The 16727-nt window shown below is 41.5% G+C and overlaps 1 protein-coding gene across 1 annotated transcript in view; it reads right to left on the bottom strand.

Moving 5' to 3' along the window:
- The window catches only part of chfr (checkpoint with forkhead and ring finger domains, E3 ubiquitin protein ligase), a 48966-nt gene extending 32682 nt beyond the window's left edge, over positions 1-16284 (bottom strand). Inside the window, exons 1-2 of the mRNA XM_060843398.1 lie at positions 15994-16284; positions 3704-3800 (exon numbers count right to left, since the gene is read on the bottom strand). Of these exons, the coding sequence (XP_060699381.1) occupies positions 3704-3800; positions 15994-16102 (206 nt within the window). The 5' untranslated portion in view covers positions 16103-16284. The remainder of the gene's footprint in view (positions 1-3703; positions 3801-15993) is intronic.
- Between the last annotated feature and the right edge of the window lie 443 nt (positions 16285-16727).

The raw sequence follows: 16727 nt of genomic DNA, 5'->3' as shown, positions 1-16727 counted from the left end.
TGTGATTTCAGATAAACCTGTTGGACTATAACCTGGTATTGCCTGACTTCTGACCTTGCTCACTCCAGTCCAACACTGACAACTCCACATCATGGCTTCCATTCAGTGAGATCATGGTTAAACTGCTCCACTTCCCTGTCTCTCCACTACATCAGCCTCAACTCCCTTGTCTGTTCAGAATCAAAATAGCTCCACCTTGAGTAAACTTAATCACTCGGCCTCCACATCCCTCAGGGAAAAAAAAGAATTCATCTCAGTTTAAGAATGAGACATCAGCCTTTTTAAAAAGCCATGGTTCCTAGTTCTAGAGCTCCTCACAAAAGAAATATCTTCCCAGTCTCCATCCTATGAAGTCCCCTCAAAACCTTCAATGTCTCAAATGCAGCATCTCTCATTTTCCCAAATTCCAGTGGCTACAGGTCCTCTTATAAAATCAGCTTTCCAGTAATAGGTCCAGCAAATTTTCTTGAAACTCCCTCTGAAGTAATAATTTCCTGTTTGGAAAACAAACTGTATACAGTACTGCAAATGTGGTTTCACCAAAGCTCTGCACAGCTGCACTAAAACTTCCTACTTTTATACGACATTACCCTTGTAACAAATGACATTTGCTTTTCTAATCACTTGCTGTACCAGCATATAAACATTTTATAATTCACATAAAGGGGCTCACTAATCACTCTGTACCTTAGATCTGCAATCTCTATTTAAATAGTAAATTGCTTTCTACTCGACTTGTCAAAAGCTGGAGGTTACCAAGAAGGACACGATACAAAGACACAAGGGAAGTGCTGGTCAGAGTTGATGGAAGGAGAGCGAACAGACAAGATGGTGGAACAGCAATGACAGGTGTTTCTGGGGGTAATTCAGGAAGTGCAGCAGAAATTCATTGTAAAGAGGAAGAAACATACTAAGGGGAGGGTAAGGCAACCATGGCTGATGAGGGAAGCCAGGGATAGCACAAAAGAAAAAGCATATAACGTGGTGAAGATTAGTGGGAAGTCAGGGGATTGAGAAGCCTTTAAAAACTGGCTGAGCATAACTTAAAAAAAACAATAGAGATGAAAGAGTGTAAGCTAGCTAGTAATATAAAAGATGATCAAGAGTTTTTTCAGATATCTAAAAGAGGGGCAAGACTGAACATTGAATCAACGAAAATGAAGATGGAGAAGTAGTAATGGGGAACAAAGAAATGGTGGAGGAACTGAATAAGCACTTTGCATCAGTTTTCACAGTGAAAGACACCAGCAGCATAACAGACCTTCAAGACAGTCAAGAGGCATAAGTGTAGTGGCTATCACCAAGGAGAAGGTGGATAAATCACCTGGACAAGATGGAATACACCCCAAAGTTCTGAAGAAGATACTGAGGAGATTGCACAGGCATTGGTGATCTTTCAGGACTCACTAGAGTCAGAGAAGATCCCAGAGGACTGGAAAATGGCTAACGTAACACCCCTGTTTAAGAATGGAAGGAGGCAGAAGACTTTAGTCACTGGTAAGATTTGAGAGTCTATTATTAAGGATGAGATTGTAGAATACTCAAGTGCATGATAAAATAGGACTGAGTCAACACAACTTTGGCGGGGGGGGTGGAAGGTGGGAGGTCACATCTGACAAATGTTAGAATTTTTTGAGGTGGCAACGAATAAGTTAGACACAGGAGGCTGAGTGGACATATCTATTTGGCTTTCCGGAAAGTCTTTACAAGGTAGTGTTGAGAGAGCCGGGAGGCTGCCAAAAGACATGGATATGCTAGGCAAGTGGGCAAACAAGTGGCAGATGAAAAATGATGTGGGATAGTGACAGCTTTATATACTTTGGTAGGAAGAACAGAGGTGAGGACAATTTTCTACATGGAGAAAGGCTTCTGAAATCTGAAGCATAAAGGGACTTGGAAGTTCTAGTTCAGGATCCTCTTTAAGGTTAACATGCAAGTTCAGTTGGCAGTTAGGAAGTTAAATGCAATGTTCGCATTCATTTCAAGAGGGCTAGAATACAAGAGCAGCAATGTACTGCTGAGGCCATAAAAGGCCCTGGTCGGACAGCATTTGGAATATTGACAATAGCTTTGGGCCCTGTATCCAAGTGTGCTGGCATTGGAAGGGGTCCATAGAAGATTTACAAGAATGATCCCAGGGATGAATGATTTGTCATGAGAAACAGCCGAGGACTGGGAATACATGAAAGAATTTAGAATGATGAGGGAAACTGATTGAAACTTAATGGGGTCATGGATCACACAGAGAAGGCAGGAGAATGGGGTTGAGAAACATATCAGCCATGATTAAGTGCTGCAGCAGACTCAATGGGTCCAAAGGCCTAGTTCACCTTCAATATCTTATGGTCTTATGGAGACTTCTTTTCAATTTCACCCCTTGCCTGAGGCATAGAAGCTCTTCCTGTTTTACTTAAATTGTTTAATTCATGCAAATTGTTTAATTATGCTCTGTAGGAGGCTAAAATTTGATTCCAGAGCTAAGGCTGGAAAATGGAACTACATAATTCTTGGATTTACTACTGTACAGTGTATAAATCCAGTTGGTGTTGTTATTGTATTTTTTAAAAGCACCCTTAGGTTGGTCCACAGAGCATTCTTTAAACCTATCCGGCTTTAATTTGAATTGGGACTTCAGCTTTCCAAACATATCTATTTCTAATTGTTGGAAGTCAGTACATTCATGTTAATGTATCAACTCTGACCCAGGCAGAACAATTTTAAGTTCAACCAGCCAAATGCTAGCCAATAGCACCATAAACTTACTTGGATGTTTAAATGAACTCTACAGCCACCTACTGGCAACATACAACAATTTCAACAAAGAAAAATCTCCAGCACAAAATCTAATTGAAGAGTCATAAGAGCCATTTCAAAAAGGGAGTCAAAGAATTCAATTGGGTTGCTGAGTCTTTGGTGAAATTCAACATTAATTAGTTGCTGTAGTTTGCACAAGCAGCCACAGAAGGTGCATTCTCTTTTCAGCTTTCTCATCAATTGCTAGAATTTGAGTTAATTTGAATACAGCTAAATCAGGGGTTTTAAAGTTTATCATTTTAACTTATAATTTTTGCATCAGTTTATCATTTTTCAGATTTGCTCTAAACTCAATGCTGCACCTAACATCATGGTCACAAAAAAGTAACCAAAAAATCACATCAACTCATTAGATAGTAATGCTTCCGTCATTTTGTCATTTAACATTTCCAACTTAGATTTGTCATTCTCCAAATGGGAGAGGTTTGACTTCAATCTGTGGACAATATCAAAATCACTGGAATGGTTACCTTGTAACAATACAGCACGAATCAGAAGCAGGAAAAAGCTAGCTTTACACAAGTAAAGGATCTGAAATTCAATCCCAGCACAGCACTTCTATTCCACTAAAACGTGCATTTTTATTTTCAAAGTAGTAATTTTATCCCTGATGAGATTGCCACTTCAATGCCAAGTTGTTGACAGTTCTGTTTATAGGTTAAATTATGATACAAGTGCACCCAATTCACTTCAGGCTGGACTCTCGCATACAAAAAAGAGAGACAAACTTTCATCTCAATTTTGATCTCTAGCAACAGCCAGACATCCACAAATGGTTTGTGTTGGATGCAGTGGTACCATCACAAGATAAACAAACTTCACTTTCAGAATATACTTTTAAAAAAAAGAAACAAAATGCTCAATCTAGAAAAAAAAGTATGCAGTTTACCTTGTATCCTCTAACCACACTTGTCCAGTTTTCTCTCTAATTATTTTACAGTGGTCTCCAGAAACAAGTTTATTGCCAGGAAATGACAAGTCACAACCTATAAAAAACAGAACATTGATTTTAAACATAAAAAGGTAATTTATTATATTACTTGCATAATTCAGGACTAGTCAGGTACAAAACTCTTTTCAAATTAAGATAGTTCACCATTAGTCAACTTTCAATATACAATGGAATTCCTCAAAAGGTGGTGGAAGCATCCAATAGTATTCTGAAAAAAGAGCTTGATAGTGACTTGAAGGGAAAATAATTACCCAGTTACAGGAAATACCAGGTGAGTTTCTGAGTTGCTCTACCAAGAATTTTAAAATCTACAGTGTGAAAACAGGCCATTCGGCCCAGTGAGTACACCCCCACCCTCCCCCGGAAGAGCATCCCACCCTGATCCGCCTCCCCACCCTATCCCTGCATTCCCCATGGTTAATCCACTTCATCTGTACATCCCTGGACACTATGGGTAATTTACCATGACCAATGCATCTAACCTGCATATCTTTTGACTGTGGAAGGAAATCAGCACTGCCGGACAAACCAAGACAGACATGGGGAGAATGTGCAAACTCATCACAGATAGTTGCTCCAGGGTGGAATCGAACCCAGGTCCCTGGCAATGTGAGGCAGCAAGGCTAAACACCGAGTCATCCTGCCACTTGGCTGGCAAAGCCACCATGAGCTGAATGTGCTTCTTCTGTGCTGTTTCATTTTATGTTACCTAAAATTCTTATCATTTGGAGATAGTTCAACTTTCAATATTGCACCTCAGTGATTAACAAAAATAGACCTGTTCCAATTCTATATGTAAAACCATGTTAGAGTTGCTCTTTAAATAGAAGCAAGCTGAAAATCCCAAGGCAGCATTTCTTCTGTCAATCCCATATAGAACTCAATATATTCTCTAACTGATGTCATACACAACCCCCAATAAACTGATTTTCCTTCTTTAAATCAATATGGAAACTATTTCCAATCTGTCCATGATTCAGGAATAAAAAGGATACAAACCTCATCTTTAAAAGAATTCATTTCTGATATTAATAATCAGAAACAGGTCCATGCCCAATCACAAATATTGGACTTCTGTAGAGGGGCTACACAAATGATAATTTGAGAAAGGTAAAGGGCTAATTTACTAACCAACTCTCTTCACTATATTAAGAGTTTATCAAAATTAATTTTAAATACCATGCTCATCTCTCTAACTGGGAAAAAGTGAGGACTGCAGATGCTGGAGATCAGAGTCTTTTCCAGCACCACACTCTTCGACTCATTTCTCTAGCATCAAATGTCAGATTTCATTATAATGTAATACAATGTTAAGCACTGAAAGCTTCCGATTTCTTGCCAGTGTGATGATACTATGGCTTTTTACAGGTGTATTTTGTCATGGTATTTTTATGGAAAGGTTCAGAGCCATAGATGCCAAATCAGTCTCTCCAAGCCAATAAAGTAAACTTCTTGTGAGGCCATGTTTTTTTTTTAAATGTTGGGCCAGCAGAAGCCACATGAATGGGTGGAGTCAGGCTCCCACAGAACCAGGGTTTTAGTTTAACTTTCAGCAGTTGTTGCATTTTGAATTTGGCCGTGGAATTAGTTTTTCTTTTCTAGAATTTTCTCTGTTAGAGAAAAGGTGGGTTTTTTCTTTCTGCTGCCAGAATCGCATGTGAGACAATGAGTTTTGCTGATTTTGCCTTTGCCAAGTACTGTATCTGTTTAAGATGTTCCTATATTGGAACAATTGCTACTTGGTAGTTAAATATCCATTATTCTGTTAAGTTTTCCATTAAAGTTAAAGTTAGACTAAGTCTTCTTTCTTTAATTGCAGGGTAATAATAAGGTGTATTTTGCTTAAGCTGGGTAGTGTGACCAAACAAATTACATCTGGAACACAGCACCTATACTTGCCTATGTATAGGATAAAGTTAAGGTTTAGGCTATCTCCTAAATTTGATCTGGTGTTTGATCTAGTCCACAACACCAAAAACAGGCCATCAGCCTGTCTAACTGTAATCAGCCTCGCTTCTTGTTCCCAACAATTAGTCTACGATCTTATCACTGCAGCAGAATGTACATCAGATGCATTGAAAGAACTCAGCTGGTAGCACTCAAGCCAGAAGGTTGTGGGTTCAAGTCCCAATCATGGGATCTGCACATTGTAGGCCAAATTCTGGTGAAGTATCAAGGAATGTCTCACATCTTGCCTGGGTCACTATCTATATACCCTCAATCATCACCAGAAAATTAGATTATCTAATCCTTGTCACACTGTCTGTTGAAGCTTGTTGTGCAGATTTTGGCCGTTGCTGTTCTTAAGTTATAAAGTAATTATACTTCAATCGTCTGTAAAGCACCTTTGAGGTGTCCAAGGATTGTGTAAGGTGAAGAAAAACGTATTTTCATTTCTGACGTGTGTCTGTGCATCATGAAATAACCACCAACAATCATGGAATGGATGTGCTTCCTTTTAAGGAAAGATAAAACAAACAATAAAGTGCACTTGAACCTGGAGGTGCTAAATATTAAAAACTGGTCAATCACATTTGGAAAGCACAACACAATCTCTGGAAGTACTAAATCAAAGCCAACTTGATAAGGTTTGGACAGCTGTCCTCAAGGGAAAACAAAAGGAAAGTAAAGATGTTTACATTGAAAAAGGTGAGTTTAGGAGATACCCTGGAGGAAACAGAAACAGATTAACAGATTTTGCAGAGTAAATCACAGAGGTTCAACTTGACACAAGAACAATATACAAGATGCAAGTTCTTCACACTTCTTGCATATATGGAACAGCCTGCAGGGACAGCTTGTGAAATCCCAGGTTGATAGAGATTTGCAGTAACGTCAATCAGCAGTGTGGGGCGGGGGAAGAAAGAAAGAGATATAAATTTGTGAATATAGTGCACATGAACACTTTATTGCAATCTCTTATTGCTGAACGTTTTCAAAAACAGTAACAAAAAGATAGTAGTAGATAGGAAGTGACAGGCTTACTAAATGTCATCATGTTGAAGGTGCTTCATAAATGCAAGTTGTTGTAGTAGTTAGTTATTGTCATGGAGACTGCTTAAAAGAGATTTCCTGAAAATTGTACATGGATAGTTTACCCATTACAAGCAGCTGGAAACATGTAGCAGGTTGTGCTATCAGACAAAACAGATGAAAACTAAATGATTGTAAGGAGGTTTTAAGCCTGATTTTAATTTAAATCTTCCCAGCTCCCTCAACGAATCAATTGCAACACATGGAGTAACTGATGAATAAATCCATCAGGTCCATTCACCAATTGGTGATGGATTAGGGTTAGGCTCTTGGCTCATCTCCCAGACCACCCATAATCTCATCACCTCTGGGGATCTCCCATCCACAGCATCATCTCCCAGACCATCCACAACCTCTTCACCTCCGGGGATCTCCCACCCGCAGCCTCCAACCTCAATGTCTATGAATTCCGCACTGCCCGATTCGACTTCCTACTGAAGATTCACAAACCCGATTGCCCCGGGTGACCGACTTCTCAGCAGGTGCCTGTCCCACCGAACTCATCTCTTCCTACCTCGACACTGTCCTGTTAGTCCAGGAACTCCTCACCAACGATCGTGACACCACCCACGCCCTTCACCTCCTCTAAGATTTTCACTTCCCCGACCCCCAATGCCTCATCTTCACCATGGACATCCAGTCCTTGTATACATCGATCCACCACGACAAAGGTCTCCAAGCCCTGTTTCTTCCTCTCACGCCATTCAACTAGGACCTTTCCACTGACACCCTCATCTGCCTGGCTGAATTAATCCCCACCCTGAACAACTTCTTCCAATCTTCCCACTTCCTCTAAACCAAAAGGGGTAGCCATTGGCACCCAGGTTTGTATGCCTGCCTGTTTGTCAGATACATGGAACAGTCCATCTTCTGCAGTTACACCGGCACCACCCCCTCCATCCAAAGCTGGTCTGAACTACAGGCAATTCTACATATATGTGTGGACTGTACATTGGTGCCAACAGGAAGATTGCCAGCATTCGCCATCATTACTCCATTAATGTCTTTTGGGAATTGATAAACAATAGAAATCTTGAAGTTGTTCTCAATTTTTAAATATAAAAGTTGCTGTAAAAGCCCATAAAATGACACCTATGGAGAGAGGTGTAAGTGGGCCTTTAAATGGCACACTAAGATCACAATTAGTGTCAAACAGCCTCATTGGCCCAGAGAAACAACTTTTACATTTTGAGATTTGTCAAACTCCTCTATTATGGTAAAAGAGATTCAACATATTTATACATTTTTTCCAAAGAATTTAATGTTTCAACTTCTAATAATCATCCAATTTTAATAATTGACCGTGTTATTTGAAAATTAAAAGTGAAAGAGTTTATAATTTTCTGTAATATTCTGACAAAATACTTAACAAAATGGTTGATTATGCTGTTTGAAGACCACTACAGCTGGACTATTGGAGATTCTGTTGACTTGATGCCAGATTTGAAGTATCATCAGAGAAATGGAAATCAACACCATTGTTTTGGTTGGCTAACATTTTAATATTCTTTGGAAATAGTTATACAACCATTCCAAATAAACTAGCAGCTTCCCATGACTACTTGGGGGGAGATAAAGCCATGATGTGGAGGTAGCAGTGTGGACTGGGACGGGGGACGGGGGGGGGGGGGCAAACAGAGTTAAAAAATCATAACACCAGGTTATAGTGCAACAAGTTTATTTGGAAGTACTAGCATTCAGAGTGCTCTCTGTCATCAGGTAACTAGTGAGACAGGATCCTAAGACAATTTATAGCAAAAGATCGGTGTCATTCAATTAAAATGGTATATTGAACAAACCTAGATTGCTGTGAAGTCTTTTATCTTTCAAGATAGGTTACAGGTTTCAGTTCATTAATATGTAAATCCCAGAATTTCTTTCAAGTCACTTTCTTAAGACAACTTAAGGTTTTATATAAAAAAGGCAATATCTCAGCTCAGACAATACAGTAAAGGTGTGAGGTTAGAGTTTGTCTGTATCCCAAATCTTTAGTCAGACTGCTTCTATTTTCAAAGTAGGAATCTACAAATGTATGGATTGACTGCCAGCAGGTTGTGTGCTTTTTGAGCAAAAGTGGAATGGATCTGCACCTGGAAATACACCCAGACTTGTGTGTGCATGCACGCACAAGCACATGTCGGGGGGGTTGGGAAGAGAGAGAGGTGTGTGCATTTACGTATGCTTGGTAGAGTGCGAGTGTGTTACGGATAAGGCTGAGAGAGGGTGCGTGCATGGTATATGGACGTATGTCTGAGACAGCATGTGTAGGAGGGGGTCTGCGTGAGTACATTTGAGAGAGAGAGAGAGAGTGTGTATAGTGTAGTGAGGTTACATGACATGAACTCATGGTTCCAGTTGAGGTCATCCTCATGGGTTTCAAACTTAGCTATCAGCCTCTGCTCATCCACTGTGTTGTTACTTATCCTGGAGTCCGCCCTGGAGGAAGGTCACCTGATGATCCAAGGCAGAATGTCCCTGACCAGTTCCCCAACTGGGAGGAAACATCTGTGACGATTTTTGAATGCTGCCTATTCACCTGTTTTCATAGCTTCTGCTTTGCCTCACCAATGTACCATACTTCAGGGCATCCTTGCCTGCAGGTGTATGAGAAAGACAACATTGGCAGAGTCACAAGTACCTGCCATGTACATGGTGGGTGGTGTCCCCATGTGTAATCATGGTATCAGTGTTGACACACTGACCCGTTTTGCAGTGGTTGCCATGACAGTTGTACAGTGATGTGGTTGATGTTGCCCTGAAGGCTTGGCAGTTTGCTGCAAACAATGGTCTGTTTAAGGTTTGGTGGTTGTGTAAAAGCAAGAAGTGGAGGCATAGGGAAGGTCTTGGCAAGGTGCCCATCCTCTTCGATAATGTGTTGCAGACTACGAAAAACATGGCGTAGTTTCTCTGCTCCTGTCTGACTCAAGATTGGGATACAGAAAGACTCTAACCTCACACCTTTAATACATTGTCTCAGCTGAGAGGTCACTTTTTTTATATAAAATCTTAAGTTATCTTGAGAAGGTGACTTAAAAGTAGTTTTGGGATTTATATATTAATGAACTGAAACTTGCAACCCATTCTAAAAGATGAAAGACTTAATAGCAATCTAGGTTTTTGTCAACATATCGTTTTAATTGCATGGCACTGTGATGTTTTGTTATAAATTCTGTCTTATGATCCTGCCACGGTAGTTACCCGATGAAGGAGCAGCACTCAAAGCTAGTACTTCCAACTAAACTTGTTGGACTATAACCTGATGATATGTGATTTTTAACATAATAAAGCAACACGGCAATAGATCTCAACACCTTGACTTGGGAAAGATGCAAAGCTAAAGTTAAAATTCCTGATCCCGATTATGACTGAGTTGAACAAATTAGTTGAGTTCAATATTTTAACCAAAATTTATCATCGAGCTCAAATACAAAGAAGTGCGACATTGTCTGAGACAACTGTCTTTTTAATAATAGTCAGTGTTTTGCAAATCTGGAAGAGCTGTTGGCATGTAAATATCTTAAATTAGTGAGGATTCAAGAATCAAAATCCTTCAGTAAAGGGGAAGAGACTAACATTTTTGGAAAAAAATACTGGGGCAGAAAAATATCTTTAAAGAATTGGTCCATAATTTACAGAGTGAAAAGGAGCCAATTAATCTTGGTATTGCATAACGAGGGAACAAAATACACCACAGACTCCATGACTCACTCGGGGTAAGTGTGGATTGCACTCAGCAGATTAAACACTGCAGCAATCTTTTCCCCAGGGAAGGGAGGAACACTTTAATCATTAGTTTCCATAAAAAGTAGAGGGCAGCACCTGAGCAACTCTACACAAAGGCATCATTTATAACCAGCTTACAAAGAAAAAATGATTGAGAGGTCACAAAGTGCTACTTTAAAGAAAGCACTCCATTAAACACCAGTCAACCACTTAGTGAAATCCATCATGATTGTTACAGCAGAAGATTGCATTTAAAGTCAAACATTAGTATTTTCTTTGATAGCTGCTCAAAAGCTTAAACCATACTATCAAAACTCTGTTCTAATTGTGACAGATACATTACTGATTCTAGGGTGCTGCTTACACATGTCTTGGAAAGCTTTCCCAAGGAACCATCAAAAGGGGTGAAGACCTTCAAAACACGACATTACATTTAATGTTCAGAAGACATATTGGGAATTGCACCAGTGAAACAAGATAAAAACCATTCATTCAGGAGCTGGACGATTCCACCCAGATAATTCAAACAAAACACATTTTAGCTCCAATTGTTTTAAAAACAAGTAATTCCACAATCTTTCAAGATGTGGAGGTGCCAGTGTTGGACTGGACTGGACAAAAGTAAAAATCACACAACATCAGGTTATAGTCCAACAAGTTTATTTAGAAGTACGAGCTTTCAGAGTGCTGCTCTGACATCGGGTAACTAGTGAGGCAGGAGCATAAGACAATTTATAGCAAAAGATCAGTGTAATTCAATTACAATGGTGTATTAAACAAATCTAGATTGTTGTTAAGTCTTTCATGATGGGTTGCAGGTTTTGGTTCATTAATATGTAAATTCCAGAACTTTCAAGTCACCTTCAAGGTAAGTTACAGTTTAAGTAAAGCCTGAAGTTAAGACAGAATTTATAGCAAAATATCAGTGCCATGCAATTAAAACAATATATTAAACAAACCTAGATTACTATAAATTCTATGTTTTATGATCCTGCCCCACTAGTTACCTGAAGAAGCAGTGGCCTGAAAGCTAGTACTTCAAAATAAACCTGTTGGACTATAACCTGGTGTTGAGATTGGTGAGGAAGGTAGCTGGGAATGAGATAGGTGAAAGTGGGGGTAAAAGAGAGAGGTGAGAGAGGAGGGTGGAGCAGATAGATGGGAAGGAAGATTGACAAGTAGGACTGTTCACGAGGGCAATGCCAAGTTAGAAGGTTGGGACTGGGATAACGTTTGGGGCGGGGGGCGGAGGGGGGAAGAGGAGAGAGAGAGAGGAGAGAGAAGATGCAGATGAGTAAACTGGTGAAATCCACATTGATCCCATGTGGTTAGACCGTCCCAAGGCAGAAGACAGGCATGCTTCCTCCAGGCATCAGGTGGTTAGGGTTTGGTGATGGAGAAGGCCCAGGACTTGCATGTCCTTGGCAGAGTGGGAGGGGGAGTTAAAGTGTTCAGCAACAGGGCAGTGGGGTTGGTTAGTCCAGATGACACAGAGATGTTCTCTGGGATGATCCGCAAGCTGGCGTCCTGTCTCCCCAATCAGGTGCACCGGATACAGTAGATGACGTGTGTGGAAGTACAGGTGAATTTCTGTCAGATGTAGAAGCATCCTTTGGGGCCTTGGACAGAGATGAGGGGGTAGGTGTGGGTGCAGGTTTTGCCCTTCTTGTGGTGGCAGGTGAAGGTGTCAGGAGGGGAGAGAGAGTTTCTGCAGGCAGTGGGGGGAACCTGACAAGGGAGAGGGATGGAATGGTGTCTCCAAAACACAGATAGGGGTGGGGAGGGAAATATCTCCCTGCTGGTGGGGTCTGTTTGTAGGTGGTAGAAATGGCAGAGGATGAGGCAATGTATCCGGTGGTGAGGATGAGGTGGAAGGGGTTCTGTCCTTGTTGTGATTGGAGGTGTGGGGTTCAAGGGTAGAGGTGAGGGAAGTGGAGGAGATCTGCTGGAGGACATCTGGGATATTTTATGGTGGAATTGGGCCTCCTGAGAGCAGATGCTGAGGAAGCGGACGAATTGAGAATAAGAGATAGCGTTTTTACAGGAGACAGAGTGGGAGGAGGTATAGTCCAGGTAGCTGTGGGAGTGGATGTGTTTGTAGTGGATGTCCGTGTTGAGTCAGTCACTGGAAATGGAGATTGAGACGTCCAGGAAGGGGAGAGAGGTGTCCGAGTTGGCCCAGGTAAATTTGAGGTCAGGGTGGAAGGTATTGAAGTTGATGAACTGTTCAACCTCCTTGTGGGAGCACAAAGTAGCATCTATACAGTCATCGATGTAGCAGAGGAAAAGGTGGGGAATGTGCCAGTGCAGCTGCGGAAGATGGACTGTTCCAGGTACCCAACAAAGAAGCAGCATAACACTCCCACTCTTATGTCTTCACTGAAAGTAAAGAACCACTTTAGTTCGCTCTATGAACAACCAAGAGAATAATGATCTTTTAGAAAAAAAATCATTTTCAACTGCTTGGATATTTTTAGCTTGAGCTATGAGTTTCTAAATAATTATTTGGGCATACAGAACTTAAACTTTTCTAAACATTTCATCCTGCACTAATTAGAATTAGGAAGAAGTGGGTTCTGTGGGCTTCCTGCCAACCAAAAAGTTGAGAAAAAAGCTTTGGAATTTGATCTATGAAAAGATACAAACATAACAGAAGCCTACCTTAATTATATATCTCAACAACTCTAACCTAAATTAAACTGCCTATGTGGTTTCAAATCCGATTCATAATTTCACAATTCCATCCAGACAAAGTGCAGCAGACGGGCACAAAGAGCGACTGATGGCTGAACCTATTAATGCATGCTGTGGCATTTCTGATAACAACCCCAAAACACCACCACATTCTGCACAATATGTTATGCAATTATTCAAAATAGGTGTACAGTTTTAACACAAATTGCCTCAGGGTTGGTGGGTGTTAGCTGTGAAGGGGAATAACTTAGTTAAGAGAAGGTCAAACATTATTTCACTCTAATTGCCCCAGAAGGCAAGAACAGAAGTTAAAAAAAGATTGCATTTCTATAGCATTCTTTCATGACCTCCAAGCATTTCAAAGTACTCTACAGCCAATGCCTCATCATTTAGTGTCTCATCTGAAAGATGACGCCTCCAACAGCCCAACGTGCAGTATTACATTAAGATGCTAGCCTTTATTTCAACATATCTCAACAAAAAATGAGGGGTAGGCTATTTGACCACTTGAGTCTGAAATACTATTCAACCATTCCATAGTTGATTAGTCTCATCTCCACCTTCCTGTACAATCTCCATATCCCTTAAATTCCCAAACATTCATTCACCTCTATCATGATATACTCAAACAAACAGTCTCCAAAATCCCAAAGATTCAGAACTCGAGTAAAGTTTTCATTTCAGTCTCAAGTGGCCAAACCATCATCCTTGGACTGTGACATTTAGGATTCGCCAGACAGTATTTCATTTCAAGCCCATCCCTGAGTGTACAAAGGCATCAAGAATCTGCATTGTATTATGCAATTTAAGCCAGACCAGGGGCTCACATTCTCTGCATCATGGTGGAATTTGAACTAGTGACCGCTGCTCACCTAGTAATTGAAATACCAAGTTCATGGAGTTAATTTAAAAACAATATGTTGAATCTGCAGGAAAGACAGTTTGAGGATTGTCAATTAGCTTTGAATCAGATTAAACAAAAAAAATCTTAAAATGTAAACAAGGAAAAAAATTTCAATTATTTTCTTGGACGTGTGGGAAACAGGGTCAAGAAGAAGAATCCTGGAATTCTCTGAACATTAAGATCAGGAGAACAATGCTGAAGGAATTAGTATATCTGCAGATACTTGATATTGCTGCAAGAAATTTTTCCATTAAACAAAAGTAGAAGAATTCATGTCCCAGTTAAAAAGTAGAGAGGCGTCAGGTCTCAGACCAAAGACTTGGCACTGCAGTACCAGGAGAGATCTGAATTATCGGAGGTATGTGTTATGGATCAGATACTAAACCAAGACCACACTTGCCATCTGAGGTAGAATAAGACAGGAGCATTGCTGAACAAAGACCTTAGAATGCAGATTCATAGTTCCTTGAAAGTAGAGTTGCAGGTAGAAAGGGCCTTTATTGGTCAGAGCAGTGTGTATAGGAGCAGGGAGGTCATGTTGTAGTTGTACAGGACATTGGTTAGGCCACTTTTGGAATATTATTTGCAATTCTGGTCTCCCTCCTATCGGAAGGATGTTGCGATGATTGAAAGGGTTCAGAAAAGATTTACAGTACAAGGATGCTGGGAGGGTTGGAGGGTTTGAGCTAAATGGAGAGGCTGAACAGGCTGGGGCTGTTTTGCTGGAGCAGAGACTGAGGGGCAACCTTGTGAGATTTATAAAATCATGAGGGGCATAGATAAGGTAAACAAACATGGACATTTCCCTGGGCTAGGTAAGTCCAATACTAGAGGGTTAGGGTGAGAAGGGAAACATTTAAAAGGGACCTAAGGGGTAACTTTTTCAAGCATAGGGTGGCACATGTATGGAATGAGCTGCCAGAGGAAGTGGAAGAGTCTGGTAAAATTACAACATTTCAAATGCATCTAGATGAGTACATGAACAGGGAAGGTTGAGGAGGATATGGGCCAACTGCTGGCAAATGGGACGAGATTAGTTTAGCATACCTGGTGGGCATGGCCAAGTTGGACCAAAGGATCTGTTTCCATGCTTTACGTCTCTATGACTACTTGAGGAATAAGACAGCTGTCTTGATTTTCCTGTTTAATATTGCTGCTGCTGCCACCACCTTCCTTTCTTCCCCCCCCCCCCCCCCCCCAATCAACACTGCTGAAGGTAGATAATCCAGTCAATATCATACCACTGCTTGTGGGAGCTTGATTTGTGGTTCCAAAAATATGTTGCAAATGAGTACACTTCAGAAGACTTGCCTCTATCTGCAAAGTACTTTGGGTCATTCTGAGATCAAAAGAGGTGCCTTAAAAATGCATGTTCTTTCTTTTAAAACTGAAAAAAAAAGCTCAGAACTATCCAAACTTGCTAACCAGCTCAACATCTAAACGCTGAAAAATGTTTTACTAAATAAAGAGAGCCTGGATGAAATCTGGAAAATCCAGCAAACAGGATATGTGTTTTTTTTAAACAAGCTAAGGAAGCAAAATAAAAATAGACTTCATTCACCTTACCCTGTGTAATGGAAAAATCTATTGCCCCTTTCCTTTTGATCAGGAACAAATTAATTTCAAAAGAAATGTACAATTTAAAGATAAACAATCTTCCACATTTCCGGGGTTCTCTATTCTTCAGAGAATTTACAGTCAGTAGGAACTTTAAATAAGACTCTGGCTTCCTTTTGCCAGGGGGACAATGAAGCCAGTTTTCCTGAAAGGGAGACTGACTCGACTCCTCTCCTCTCCTCTCCTCCCCTCGCCGTGCGAGCAGCTGCTGTCAGCCCAGCCTCTCTCCAGCCCTGATCCCCGAGGCCTCACTCACCCTTTTTCCGGCCGATGGTCCACTCACTGTTCACGAGCAGGATGTGGCTCTCGCTCTCTCTGTCGATGCGGCTCAGGCGGCCCCAGGCCTGGCTCTCCAGTGACTGCATCCCCCTGCACTCTCCTCCCTGCGGGCCCACCCCTCCGCCGGTTACCTCCTCATTCACACACACACACACCGGGAACAGGGATGACAGGACACTCGCAACCACTTCACAAGAACCCCCTTTCACCAGGCCGAGCCGGCCTTGAAGTGTCACTCCCCTCCCCCCCTCTAACAGCTGACAGGGCGAGCCTCACAGACAACACCCACCCCATAACCGGAAAGCACCAGCCCAGGCCCCGCCCCTCACATCCCGCCCCACCCCTCCCCTCCTCTATTGGCTGACCGCGCGCACATCCGACACTTCGGAATGGCGAAGCAAGACGTCAATCACATCAGGCACCCAGCCAATGCGCACCGCATTGACGTCAGCCGCGCCTTCCCTCTCTGCCCCCTCCCGTACAAAGCCCCGGCTCTCTGCTGCTGCCAGACCGCACCTCCTGGGATTGCGGCATCAGGACGGCCTGTGGCTGAATGGAGGAGTTGTCCACATTGTTGCCGGTACACAGTTTGGGATCATTAACGAGGTGGGGCGGACGGCTATGCGATGGAAAGTAATATCAACAGCGTAGGGATGAGGTTACCAGCACGAACTTTCCTCTCCCCATCACCTGAAGTGTGGTGACCGTCAG

This window comes from Hemiscyllium ocellatum, chromosome 24, assembly GCF_020745735.1.
Source record: "Hemiscyllium ocellatum isolate sHemOce1 chromosome 24, sHemOce1.pat.X.cur, whole genome shotgun sequence".
Lineage (NCBI taxonomy): Eukaryota > Metazoa > Chordata > Chondrichthyes > Orectolobiformes > Hemiscylliidae > Hemiscyllium > Hemiscyllium ocellatum.
This window is presented reverse-complemented; position numbering and strand designations above follow the sequence as displayed.